General features: G+C 38.5%; 1 protein-coding gene across 3 annotated transcripts in view; it reads left to right on the top strand.

The window, feature by feature from the left end:
• The window catches only part of SORL1 (sortilin related receptor 1), a 153,128-nt gene that overhangs the window by 27,694 nt on the left and 110,814 nt on the right, over positions 1-14,620 (top strand). For all 3 annotated transcript variants that reach the window (XM_011383581.2, XM_011383582.2, XM_011383583.2), the window contains exons 4-6: positions 310-471; positions 1,849-1,916; positions 6,990-7,170. In XM_011383581.2, coding sequence (XP_011381883.1) covers positions 310-471; positions 1,849-1,916; positions 6,990-7,170 — 411 coding nt within the window. The remainder of the gene's footprint in view (positions 1-309; positions 472-1,848; positions 1,917-6,989; positions 7,171-14,620) is intronic.

Genomic DNA, 14,620 nt, shown 5'->3' with positions numbered 1-14,620 from the left:
AGAATGGCTGTCATTTGAAAGAAAAAATAGAAAGCCTTGACCAGCTTCATTACTTAGCTAAATGAGAGCACTGTGTGACACCCTGCCAGCCCATCCTGCACCCCTTCCTTCACTGAGCCTTGTTTGGTGTGCACTGGCATCTCTTCATTGCCAGGAGACAGTGAGAATGCCATGTGGAAGTCCTGCAAATCCTTGGCACTGGGTTGGTGCTGGTTAGCCCCTGCATTTGTGTGTGCTCAAACATTGTTTGAGGGGTGTTGGGTGGCGCTGGCCAGATCATGTTCTAAGCTCATCTCTTTTCTCTTGCAGTACATCTTTACAGATGCTTATGCCCAGTACCTCTGGATCACGTTTGACTTCTGCAACACTATTCAAGGCTTTTCCATCCCATTCCGGGCAGCTGATCTCCTTTTGCATAGTAAGGCCTCCAATCTTCTCCTGGGCTTTGACAGGTCTCACCCCAACAAGCAGGTAAGAGAGCTTCTGGAACACAGGTGGGGCTCCTCATGTTTTCTGCTCTGCCCTCTGCTTGTGTAGACTGCATGTCTTTTGAGTGACCTCCCCCTGGTTCCTCCCTCCTCTTTAAGAGGCTTAACCTTTGTAGCTACTGTTTCACTTTCCATGGCTAAGGAAAAATATATTCTCCTGGCACTCTCAATCTGCATCCCAGCTAGAGAGCAACATGTAGCACTTGGAAGGCTCTATTAGTTAAATATCATGGCTTTCTTGGTGTAGATGTACCTTTGTTAGTCCTGAGGGCAAATTGAGGCTCTGAAAATTAATTGGAGAGAGCCAGGTAGAGAAGTCTGAGCTCTACTGGGACCACTTGTCGAATTTCTATTGTGCTTTTCCTATCCGCCACCTTAAACACACTGCTTTTGCCTACCATTTATTTGAATTTGCCATTAACATTAATATTCTTTTTTAGTGTTTGTGTATACATGTGCATGTAATATAAATGTGTGTATTTTCCTCCTTTAATCCAAATTTGAAGGAAAGGTAAGTGATTGGGAGGAAGCCTGAGTAGGATTTATATTTCAAGGTTAAAACTTGCCACGTCAAGAATACTGATCTGGCATAATCCTATGAAACCTGTATAGGATTGGATTTATGAGTTTTGAATGGCTTTGTTCAAAGGAATCTTAAAACATTTCTTTTTCTTAGCAAGTTGTTTAGCCAAAACATTACCTTCACATCCCTTATGGAGGAACCTAAGTGTGAGCAGAGCCAGTTTACCAATGTAGATGAATTATTGGTATTTTTGGTCTCCCGCTTCTTACTACATGGTTGCAAGGGCCAGAGGAATCCTCGGGATGTGTATGTATTTGGAAGCTGAGCAGCTTTGGCAAAGATCAGCAATTACTTATGGCCACACCCTGTGTATTCAGTTGATTCACCTTGGTACTTTTCGGCTCTGTGCTTAGCCAGTGTCCTTTCCATTCAGCTTTAATCACCATGGCCCATTATGGGTTTTTAAGGACACTGTTTCTCAGTGAGAACTACCAAGCATAATCCTTTTGTTTTTACCATCACCTGAGGGCTTCTCTTGGCTAAAATATAATTTCTGATAACCTATAAATGAAAGACAAGTCATAATCATTTTTCCTTTCTAGATGCCTTCTAGTGAGACCTTAGTAACTATGGAGAAGAATGCAAAGGTGCATTCTGTCCTTCCTTTCCTGCCCTTGTTTGCATTTGGAGTAACTGAGCTGGCCTTGGTGATCTCTGTGCCTGTCTTCACAGAGAGCATGTTTTCTAGGATAGATTTCAGTGGGTCTTTGGTGATGCCATTCAGGTTGTGTCTGCCTCTTGCATCATGACCAGTTCTTGTTGCTTTTGTCTTTCTAGCTGTGGAAGTCAGATGATTTTGGCCAGACCTGGATCATGATTCAAGAACATGTGAAGTCCTTTTCCTGGTAAGTCATGCCATCTAAGAAATTTGAACTACATAATCTCTTCTCTTCAGTTCTATCTCCTGCATGGAAGATAAACCTGCCCTTGCATGAAATGTGAAGCACTTGATTCGTGAAATACATTTTCTAGACCTGAGAAGTAGAACTGCAAGCATAACAGTCTTGGGATGGGGATGAGAAAGGAAGGTTGTGAGAAGAGTGCAGAGCTTTTGCATTTTTTAGTCCACCAGAGAACCCAGGGGAATCCTGAAGCTCTTGTATATATAAATTTCTAAAGACTTTCATTTTTAGAGCATCATATCAGAAGTGGAGATTTTCTTTTTTACATAAAATCAATTCATTCGTTCATTTATATCATATTTTTTAAAAATATAAAACATGCTAAATACTTTAGGGTATAAGAAGTTGAGTAATTTACAGATATAGTTATTAAGGAGATTGCTGTTGAAGAAGTAAGGAAAGACATTTTGTGCACATAACACACATTATGAGAGAAGCTCAGAAGTCATGGACATAGCATGAGAAGGCTTTCCAGATGGGAGCATCATCAACAGCACCAGGAAATGCATAACAGGTAGCGTGCAGCTGTGTGGAGCTGTGCAGGATGGGAATTGTAGACAGGAACAGACTAGCCAAAAGCAGAGATGAGACAATGTGGTGCTTTGGAGCAGAACACTGAGTCTTACTTTTGGGCAGTGCGTTGGGTAAAGTTTGGAAAGGGTTCTTTGTGTCAGAATCTGTACTGCGTGGTAAGGGAATTTGTACTGAATTCTGAAAGCAATGGGAAGCCGTTGTAGGTTTTTGGGAAGGGAAGTGAAATCAGCAGGGCTGTACTTTAAGAAGTACAGCTATTTCTAGTCCTAGTTACTCTTGACCTTTCAGTGATACAAGGACATAGTATATCAACTTGAATACATGAATTTGTACATGTGCAGGCGAATATGTAGAACAGATTCCAGAATCAGACTTGCTAGGTCAGTGGGTCACTCAACCCATTCAAACATAGCAAACTAACTCTTGATCTTCACTGCCCAAATTAACTCTTGATCTTCACTGCTCAAAATCAGATTCACTCATGATCTTCTTTATTTCAGTGTCTGGTTGCTTAATTCAAAAACTTTGAGTCATCATTGATTCCAGCTTTGTTTTCCAATTCACATTCAATCAATCAAGAAATCCTTTTAGCTCCACCTTCAATATATAGGATTTATTACTCAGCTACTACTCTACTCCAAGCCACCATCATTGCTCATCAGTCCTCTGACTGGTCTTTCTGCTTCCACTCTTGTACTTCTGCAACCAATACTTAGCAGACAGCCAGATGGAACCTGTTAAAAACAGGTCAGATTATATTGTTCCTCTGCTTTGAACTCTTCAATATGCATCATTATTTCTCTCAGATTAAATACCAGAGTATATTCTTACCACAAGGACTTTACACTTGGCTATTTTCTCTGCCTAGAATTCTCTTAATAAAGATATATTTACTGCTTTCTTCCCTAGCTCATTCAAAACTACTCAAATAACACCTCCTAAATGAAACCTACCCAAAGGGTCCTATTAAATTGTGACTAATGTCCTGTCACTCCCAATCTACTGTACCCGGATCTCTTCTTTTTTTGCATAACACATCACATTCTAATATACTATGATTATGCTTATTATTGTCCTTCTCTCTTCAAAAGAATAAAAGCCCACAAGGGCAGGGACTTTTGTCAGTTTCATGCACTGATATATCTCCAGTGAATGAAGCACTGAAATTGTAACTTTGGTAGAGATTGACAAATTTTCTGTATAAAGTGTCACATTTTGCACTCATCTCAATAACATAGAATTGGTCTCTCTCCACGGCCAATGTGTTAGGAAAGAAATAGTATCACAGTGTATTTTTAATTTGCATTTTTCTTATGAATGATTTTAAACATCTTTTAACCCACTTAAAGGTCATTTTTATTTCTTTTTTTGAGAAATGTCTGTTCATGCCCTTTGCCCTTTTTCTATTGGATTGTTAGTCTTTTTGTTATTGATTTTCAGGAACTCTTTATGTGTTTAAGATCAGTCCCGTGTGATAGGAGAGAGAGTGTATATGTTTATTTATGTTTCTCAGTTTGTCATTTGTCTTTTGACTTTTACACGTAGTTTTAGTCTTCGTTAAATGTAATGTCCCCCAAAGATGGTAGATACTGTCGGTCCTTCTTTTAGCTCCCTGTTTGAAGAGGACTATCTTTGAGTTAGTACTACTTTCTTAGTAATTGAGGACAGTAAAGATAGAGGGATCACAGGGAAGAACCTTACAACTGAGTGTCTTCAGGCTTCAGTGGACTTCCTTTTTATGGAGGACAGCTGATTCTGACCTTCTTGTTATTTTCCTTGGGCAGAGGTTATGGAGTCTTAGTAAAATTATAACTATAATTTCATCCAAGTACAGCCTCTACCCTAGGAATACCATTAGAACTCTCTTTTTCTTTATTTGAATTTTAAAGGGACAACTTACTTTTTTATCTGTTCAGGGAACCATATATTAAGAGAGCAAACCAGCTGTATTACTGAAAAGAGGTACTTCTCTTTGGGAATTGGTATCTTGTACCTTCTGCCTCCCTGCAGATATCTTAAGGGAAAGGACTGGTCTACCTTATTTTAGATAATAACATGTCTGCTATCAGGGAATTTCAGGCTATTTGGGAGATTTTCCCCTAGGAGTCCCTATAATAAGTGAGAGTGTAATCTCAGAGAGTAATGGCATATATTTGTTCAACAATGCTTGGCAGCCTGGGAGCAGCAGGAATGAGGAAAACCAATGATTTATGTTATTTAGAGCTGGAGATGGGCAAGACAGGACAGTGGAAGAGCTATGGAGGAGGGGCTGCAGTATGCCCTGTGGAACAACACTGAAAGGTTGTAAGTGAGGCAGGAGATGTCAGATGAGGCCAGGTGAGGACTGATGACTGTGCTTAGAGATAGAGCAAGGCTTGGAATTTCCAAATGAGGGCAAAGAGAACAGGAAGTAAGTGTGAGTGAGTGTAAGAAGTGGAAGACTAGAAACTTCGAAGTATAAGAACTTGTAGGGGAATGGCTCTCAGAAATAAGATGTCCGAGGATGGATTACGGAAGAGAATTGGAGTGAAAGTCACATCTCTATTTCTAGATGTTGGCTACTGATTTTGGCTAGGAAGGAATAATGAAGTAAGCTCATTCTCAAAATATCCAAATAAATGTCCTTTCCTCTCTGCCTTTGAAAAAATACCCAGCGGCCTCATTTTAATTTGCATATCCTCTAGGGTAGAGGAAGTACTTTAATCAGTACTTCTAATTGTGGAAAAGAAGAGATCATCACCCTTTCCCCACCCCAACACACAGCATTTGATGATAATTGTCTCCCACATTAGGACCAAGGCTGTTGGTTTCTCTATTGCCTTAATAAGACTCCAAAATCAAGTCTCCTCCCATTGTAAAAAAAAAAAAGAAAAAAAAAGTCTCCTTTATTTTTCTATTCTTATCTCCCTTCCTTTCTTTCACCCTCCTTTTCTTTCCTTTCTTTTCTCTTCTTTCTTTCTTTTCTTCTTCCTTCCATCCTTTCTTCCTTTCCTCCTTTCTTTCCTTCCTTCCTTCCTTCCTCCCTCCCTCCCTCCCTTCCTTCCTTCTTTCCTTCCTTCCTGACTTCCTTTCTTCCAATATGCTCGTGACAGTACATTTTTAAGGAATTTTATAAGATAAACCTTCATTATCCTGAGTGCTGTTGTGTATATAGTAGAACTTTACAAAGATAGTTATATAAGTGAGCCCTTCTGCCTTTCTGTGGGTCATACCTGCATCCTTACTCCGAAGCTCTCTTCCTGATTTTTCTAGTTATTTGTCCCCTTGATGAATGGACTGCCTGGCCTTGATGTTCTTGTGAGTTATGAGTTTTAGGAACTTGGGGAAGATTAGTCATCCTCCCAGCTGCTGTTTGGGGCCATATTTGGGGGAACAGCAGTTCGGAGATTATTCTCCAAGGTAGTTTGATCTCATCGCTGTACAGTCTTCAATATGGAATAGTCTCTATAATTCTGGTCCATGGATGCAATGCAGCAAGGACTAATTCAACTAGGAACTCTGTAGGATAAAAAGAAATACAAGACATGGACTTTAAAGGCATTTGTATTCTTGGAAGCTCAGACAAACACATTATGGTATAACAATATAATACAATATTACAGTGTAGAATAGTATAATGAGAAGCACCACTGTATAAAATAACGAGATTGATTTAAAATCTACCCAACCAAAGCAGTTCTCTACTTTTGTTCGAAACTCATGTAAAACTCATAAAAAAGGCTTGAAATTGAGTGCTATAGAGATACATTGCCAGTGTTGGGGGAAGGGAAAAGGGCATTAGGGGAAGGCTTCTGGAAGAGGGAAACTTAAATTTGGCCTCAGAAAATGAGTAGAATTTAGAGGTACAAAATGCTAGGACATTCCTGCAGAGGGATGTAGTGTTGACAGAAGCACAGGGGAAGAAACGAGCCCTGCATTTCTGAACTGATCAGTATATGCAAAAAAGAGTTTGTAAAGGAGCCTCACGGGACCTGAATTTGCATTGGATGAATCCTGGCTGCACACATGGGTGACAACAGCAACAGCACAGTGCAAACAGAAAGAGAAAGGGCAAAACATCAGGCCCACCGGTTCCTCATGTGGTTTCCTCTCACATTATCCATCCTGGGGAAACACTTTTCTTTCTTCCTCTGAGGATCATAACTTGAGGCCAGAAATTTGCTGACAGCCTCAAGCCATCCATTTCTTACTGATTCCAAAACACTCTGCCTTTTATTTTTTCTTCTTTTTGCTCTTCTCAAGCTTGATCAGAGCTTGCCTTGAGTGGAAACCCAGGATGATTTAAAAACATCGCTAACAACACAAAACACTACAGATGGCAATTCCTTTTCCTCTGTACTGAGCAACCAAAGGGAAATATGTGTGGCACAGAGCGTATCATTTGTAGATCCCAGCATGGTGGCCCTAAGATCTAGTTGCTTGCATAGCAGAACCTCCATGCTTCCAATGGAAATGATAACAACTGTTTTTTTTTCCTTCCAGGGGAATTGATCCCTATGATAAGCCAAACACCATATACATTGAACGGCATGAACCCTCTGGTTACTCTACAGTTTTCCGAAGTACAGACTTCTTCCAGTCTCGGGAGAACCAGGAAGTAATCCTCGAGGAAGTGAGAGACTTTCAGCTTCGGGACAAATACATGTTTGCTACAAAGGTTGTGGTGAGTTGAAAGTGCTAAATAACAAATTGCTTTGGGGTTTTCTTTCTGAGGTTTGGCATTCTCTGATCAGGCCGGTGAGTTCACACAAGCAGGGCCTGGATCACCACGGCTGGGGCAGCTTGACTGAAGGGTGCTGGACGGAGATAGGCATTCCCAAAGGGCTTGGAAGGTCCTGGGAGGTCAAGGAGTAGAGAAGCTTAGTCAGCCACTCAGAGTGTCTGTAGGCTCTAAGAATTTGGTTGTTTCCCAGTAGCCAGGCATCCTGGACAAACACACATTTCTTTGAAATCTCAATGAAAAAAATTCGGAAAAGAGGGTTGGGGCTCAGTGTCATTTTTCTTCTATCCCACTGCCTGATTTCCTTTTAATTTAGGCCAATTTCTTTGCAAATTTTGGTCCCATGTTAATTTACATGGCTAATAGAGTGTGTAGTCATTGGAGAGTGGGAGTAAAGTGCTCTAAGAAAAGCAGTAATTAAGCTTCCAGCTGTCAGTAAATAGCTTAACTTTCAGCCTTTGGGAAAATCTTCCCCTTGATTTGATGCATTGGAGCCAGATGCTGAAATGGAGAGCTTGCTCATTTAATAACACAATTGATTATTTAACAGGACCTGCCTTGCAACTGTATGAAGTTGCAGATTGCAATTATACTGCCCTGTGTAAATTAAAAAGCAGGCCTGGTCAAGAGCAGGCTGGGCTACTATCCAGGGGGTGCTATAAGCTTGCTTTCTTAATGGTGGCCACTCGTTGACTTCAGGATGTTGAGGGCCTTTGGTAACTGGGGGATCGCTCTGCTTTCTATCACTGTTAACCTTAACGACTAAAATCAGATGTAATGTTTTCCTCCAGGTTCTCATTTATTTATATGATTGGCAGCTGGCCAACCAGAAACAGGTCAACCCCATTGGGATTTTAGGGTAGAAAGAGGGAAAGCAGGGAGCAAGATTGGAATGAGGAGAGAAGATGGGGATGGCTAAAGGCAAGAGGGGCTTCCCATTACCTAGTTTGCAAAATGTTTTTTTTTTTTTTTTTTTTTTTTTTTTTTTTAACTATTAAACTAGGGCAGTTTTTCTTCTGTCAGGCTTCTTGCCTTGAGTTACTCCCTGGGCCATTGCCTTCCTGCTTTACTTGACTCTTACACACACACACACACACACACACACACACACACTCACTCACATTCCAGCCTAAGAACACAAGCATTCTTGGATTTCCTCAGGCAAGGATGTGGTGGTAAGAAATCAGCCCTGAAGACTGGCACCTCACAACTTCCAGTTGGGCAGTCCTATATCCCAGGATCATCTCCAGTCATCCAGTGTTCATAGGTCTTTTCTGTTTTAGTTTCTTGGGTCTGGATTTTTTTGGTATGATTTTAATTTCTTAATTTTAAAGCACAGTGACTATTCCCAGATTTGTCCTGTGTCAGAACTGAGGTGGAGGGGTATAGTACATTATTCTTAACCCTATTATTTCTGGATCTCACACCCAGAAGTCTAAGTTATATGCCAGCTGGAACTTCCTCTGCCCTTCATTCCGGTCTAACAGCTATGTCTGTTTTCTAGATGTAGGTGATTTGCAGAGTGCTAGTGGTAAGTTTTTTTTATCATTCCTGGCCAGTGGTAAGATTGGGGCTGTGCCTATTTTGATTATCACTGATATAATACAGTATCTTGCACAATGCTTGATACATAGCAGATGTACAGTAGAGTTGAATGAATGCCATCTTAGCCTGCCTTAATTTAGAAAGCATAGGCTAGTAGATTTTGGGGGGATTTAGGGGTATTAAATTATTGGTACTTTAACAGTCAACTCTCAACTCTTTATGTGGCTTATTTATTTATATTGTATTGGTGGCAAATCTATAGTTATGTGTTGGCTTCTTCTTTCAGCACATGGACGGGCCACCATATCCCAAGGTCAGCAGTATTAGCTAGAGGATCTAGGTAAGATGAGCTAGGCCACTACTTGGAAGTGTTTCTCAGACTGTGCTCTTAGGAGTACCTGCAGCAACATCGCCCAAGCATAGTTGTTACAAATGCAGAGTACAGGCCCAAATGCATTTTTTTCTTCCTTTAGCAGCCCCAGGATGCCTAAGAATCTCTAAAATTTGAGAAACTCCTCCTTGAGGCCTTCTATATGCAGACACTTCTAATAATTGTCAATTATTATCAAAGGAACATTTCTCAATGGATAGGTCGATGAGAAGAAACAACTGGCGATGGATCATAAAATGGCTGTTTTCCTCCATTTTATTACACTAGACTACTAAACCATAAGGACAAACAACATTGGCCTTGGTTGGATAACCTAATCAGTAGGAGTGTTGAGGCTTACAAGTGTAACTCCTTATCTGGGTGTGCCTAGTGCTCAGGATGCCTGGGTTTGGGGAATTCTGTAAAGGTCTGTATAGAAATAGATTCAAATAAAATTTGAAAAGTCAAGGAACTAATTGCAAAACCATAGAAAATTCATTTTGGTCCCTTAACTCTTTTGTTTTCTTCCAGCACTATGAATAATTACAATTCTCTGCAAGTTAGTTTTTTAGAATGTGTGGGGATAGCCATCTGGTTTCTGGGCTAGAGCATGTATCCAAGTCTTCAGAACTTTATGGAGCCTTGTTGGCCAGGCTTTTACTTCATGTGTACATTTTGTCTGATGCCCTTTGATTTTTTTTATCCAAGTCTAATTTTTTTTTTTTGACATGAAGTTCACTTGTCTTAATGGTTTACATCAAAATGATAGGTCCATCTAAACAACAGTGAGGAACCTCTGCAAACTGACATATCAATTTGTTACCTTGGTAATATATAGCTGTTTGGTTCTCTCTGGGAGATGATAGTGGCCAGAAAGTTGGAGGTAAATGAGGATTAGCTTTTTCTCTGTAGCTTTGCTACCAATTTGTCATGAAAAGCCAGGTTTAGACATTTCTTGCACAAATGTATGTCATTAAGCAAGGACACAATGTGTGGGCTTTATGGAGTCTCCTCCCTGTTCCTATAGGTGATGCAGCCGCACCTTGCATGATGTAGACACAGAATTCTAGAGCGGGAATTGAAAACTATGCTCCTTCACTGTTTTTATCAGTAGAGTTTCATTGAAACACAGCCATGCTTATCTGCTTGTATGTGGTCTATCACTGCTTTCATGTTACAGTGGCAGAATTGAATAGTTGCATAGAGGCAGGATGACTCACAAAGTCCAGAATATTTCTGTATAGACCTTTACAGAAAAAAGTTTACCATCCCCGTTGTAGAGGCAGGATTCTGGTACCCTTTCAATTGGCATTGGACAACCAGAATCCTCTGAGATTGACAAGTCTTAGGCATGTGCCTAAAAGTTCAGATTATAGGCCTCCCTAAATATTTATGCTCTAGTCATGCCAGGGTGTTTTCTTTAGGATATTATGGCCAGTTCAGACATCTTGCATGCTACTGATTTCCTTAAAGAGCTCATTTATACTTCACTGCTTAGACCAACTAACCATTAATTTCACTATTAAAAATTAATTTCTAATCTTAATTATGCTAATTTAAAATCTCTAATGTAGATAGAGATTAAATAAAAACTTAGTAATTACCTCTGGATTGTGAGCTTCTACATGAGAAGTTAGCTGACCACTTGGTACTATAATTGAGGTACTAGAATTTCTGCATAACTGACTAAAACCAACTGTTGACAAATTATTTTAATTACGATGTTACTTAAAAGTATGCAAACATAAAGCTAGGTATAAGCATATACTGTTCATAACTTATATACAACAATAAAACCGAAATATATTCACAGATTTAAAGTAAAACTATAATACTAATAAATTTAAAATGAATTTTTATAATACCTGCATTGAGATTTAATTCATATACCATAAAATTCACCCCTTTGAAATGTACAATTCAGTGCTTTCTAATGTATTCACAAGGTTGTATAATGTTCATGACTACCTGATTCCAGAACATTTTCATCACCTTCAAAAAAACTCCATGCCCATTAGCATTACTTCCCATTCCCCTCTCCTCCCAGCCCCTGGCAACCATGACTCTAGTTTCTGCCTTATGGATTTGCCTATTCTAAACATTTCATATAAGGGGAATTATATGATATATGACCTTTTGGACTGCTTTCTTTCAAAGTATAGTGTTCTCAAGTTTCATCTGTGTTGTAGTATGGATTATCAGAATTAATGTGTTTTTAAGTTCAGAGCTGCTTTCTTCTGCCAGTTCAGATCTCTTGTTGAACTTGTCTAGTGATTTTTTTCTTTTGAGTTATACTTTTCAACTGAAGAGTTTCAGTTTGTTTCTTTTTTAAAAAATAATTTTCAGTCATAATTTCTTAATTGATTTTCTTTATTTAGTGAGACAATGTTCTTATACTTTCCTTTAATTTTTGAGACATGGTTTTCTTTAGTTCTTTTAACATATTTATCATAGAGGATTTGAATTTTTTTGTCTAAGTCCAGTATCTGGCCTTCCTCAGGAACAGTTTCTGTTGACCCTGTATGTGTGTGTTCTGTATGTTTTTATTGGATATACTTTGCTGTTGCTTGTCCTGTCATTTTCTTTGTTGTTAATGTCGAAAACCAGACATTTTAAGTGAGATAGTATAGCAACTCCTCATATCAGAGTATCGCCTTCCCAGGGTTTTTGGTTGTTGTTTGTTATTGTTATTGTCGTTGCCTTTTTTGTTTTGTTTTTTGTTTTGTTTTGTTTTGTGAGTTTCCTGCATTAGTTTTGTAAAGTTTACATTCTTCATTATGTGTGGCTACTCATGTGTTTGATATTTAGTTTAGTGGTCAGGTAATGACTGAACAGAGATTTCTTGAAATGCTTTGAGCCAGTAAGCTGAGGCCCTCTGAGCTTGTGTTGAGAGCATGCCTTCAGTGCAATTTATAGCTCTGCCTTAGCCTTTTCTTCCGACTTGTGCAGAGCCTCAAGGTTATTAGCCAGGCATGAGTGACTGGCCCTTTTTGGTTCTTTCTTGAGTACACACAGCATTATGTATGTGATCTTATAGATTCCCTGGAATATTTCAGCGCTTATCAAAGCTTCTCATGCATATCTTCTTCCCCTGTTTTTCCTTTCATGCTTTTTAGTTAACCTCTTCTTAGTTTCAAGTGGTAATGCTTATCCGGCGGTTGTGATGTTAAACATTTGTCAGTTGTCATTCTTCCATAAATACCCTGGCTATAGATCTATTTGTACAGTGAGCTAAATCAGGTTATATAAAGAGAAGATCTGAGAATACAACTTTCAAGCAAACTACCAGGCAGGTCAAATAGTGACAGCTCTCTGGCTATGGGACATTTTGGAAGCTCCAAACTTGTTTTATTCTCTCTGGTGGCCGCTAGGCTCCTGTTTTTCACAGCTATTGTAGTTGTGAAGCTGTGGGTTTCCAATACTATTGCAGAGCTAGAGAGAAGGGGATGGGATTAGGGCAAGATAAAACATCACAAAGTTGGGTATTTTTGTTGAGCTTCAGTCATTGTTCTTGAATAAATGCTCCTTGGGTTTTGCAAGCCTTTGTTTAATATTTAGAATTCTGAAAAAGTTGATTTTGAGAATTTCTGTCAAATGTTCTTGTTGCTGTTGCAGATGAATGGATCTTTAGAATTCCTTACTTTGTTATTCTGGAAGTACTTCCAATTAATATTAACTTCGTAAATTTTTTACTGTGAACATTTTCAAATCTACATAAAAGAATGGTTTATACTGCTGTGACCTCCCCATGTGCCCTCATTCAGCCTCAGTATTACCTGTATTTGCTAATCTTTTTTCAGTTGTCTACCCACTAATTTTTTCCTGGAATATTTTAAAACTAATTGCAGATATATCATTTTGCCTATAAATATTTAAGTATAAATTACATTAATGTGGATGATGGAGTTTGCTGAAACTTTGTTACTGCTTCAAAGGAGAAGGTGGTAGCGAATGCTACAGCCCGGGTGCTTCTGGATTGGTGTTCTTGTCCACTACCTGCCTTGGGATCCCTCATTCTCTCACCAGTTTTTTTTCTGAGAAATTTTTAGTTGAATAGCTCACTGTGACATCCTTTGTCCTTTGCTTGGCAATGTGTCATTTGTTTAGTTTCTTCCTGCTCTTTTCTCTTTGACCTCTCCTTTCTTTTTATTATTGACATAATCTCAAACATAAGTGTAAATGTACTCTCCGAAATTTGGGTCATTCAGTACTTACATTAATTTATTTTTACTCACCAGAAATGAAGATGCCAAATGAAAAATTTTTAATCATGAATTCTAGATCCTATAATATTGCCATATATATTAAAATGTTTAAATAATTCCTAGTTGTGAAATTATATGTGCTTGGTAGATGTATTAACTGGTGTGCCTTTTAGGAAAGCCATTTATAATATCTATCAAAAATGAAAATTTTGACCTAGGAATTTTAAGAATGCATCTGCAAACATTCTTGTGTAGTTCTGAAAGAGGTATTATATACAAGTACGTTCATTGAAGAGTGCTTTTGGAAATGATCTAAATGTCCATCAAAAGCTGTTAAATGAAAGCTGTCTAAGATTTACTGTTAAGGAAAAAAGTTAAATTATAGAACAGTTAGATAGTCTGGTAATGAAAAAAGTTGAGTCGCACAACAATATTTTTATCATGATCCAATTTGTATATGAAAAATAAAATTGCTTGTATAAATTTAGCATTGTGTTAGGCTACTAGATATAAAAGTGGCTTAACCAATCAATGCTGCTTGAAAGATAGGCAATCTAGGGCTATGTTGGTATCTTGGTGTTATTGGGGACCTAGGCCTCTATCTTTCTGTTCTATCATCCTAAGTAGTGATTTCTATTCTCAAGGTCCCCTCGTGGTCCAAGATATTTGTACTAACTTTCTAGTCTTTATTGGCTTTAGGAAGAATAAAGACAGAGAGGTCAAAACAGAACTCCTTTAGCTGATTCATTCCCTTTAAACAGCCTTCCTAGAAACCCAGTACAGCACTTCTGTTTATATCTCATTGATTAGTACTGAGTCACATGACCACATATAGTTGCACAAAAAGAAGAGAACCCTAGTCTTTTAGAGTAGAGAGTAGGGGGCAGAACTTTTGCATTTTACCTAATATCTACCTGTGATGTTGGATGTTTTACATAAGCATGTTTTAGTTTTATAATAACAATAAAGAACAACTCAACAACAAAAACCCAAGGTTTATTAAGAAAAATATTAGGGCTTTACAATACATCTTATTTTCAGTAGTGTGCCATAGTTTAGTTGTTAATATTTTTTTACTGCAGTAAAATATTATAATAACTCTTTAAGAATACATTATGAATGAGCCTAAATTACCCAGGTTTAGGACCATTCTCCTGGAAGGCAGTGGGATGAATATGTTTCAAGGTTCTTTGTTCTTTCCTTTTCTTTTCTCTTTTTTTTAATGACTTGTATTCTGTGATTTTTTTCATTTATAGAGTAAGACCAGCCTTGG

The sequence above is a fragment of the Pteropus vampyrus genome, unplaced genomic scaffold (assembly GCF_000151845.1).
Source record: "Pteropus vampyrus isolate Shadow unplaced genomic scaffold, Pvam_2.0 Scaffold528, whole genome shotgun sequence".
Taxonomy (NCBI): Eukaryota; Metazoa; Chordata; class Mammalia; order Chiroptera; family Pteropodidae; genus Pteropus; species Pteropus vampyrus.
Note: the sequence above shows the minus strand (reverse complement) of the source record. Positions and strands in the feature narration are given on the sequence as shown.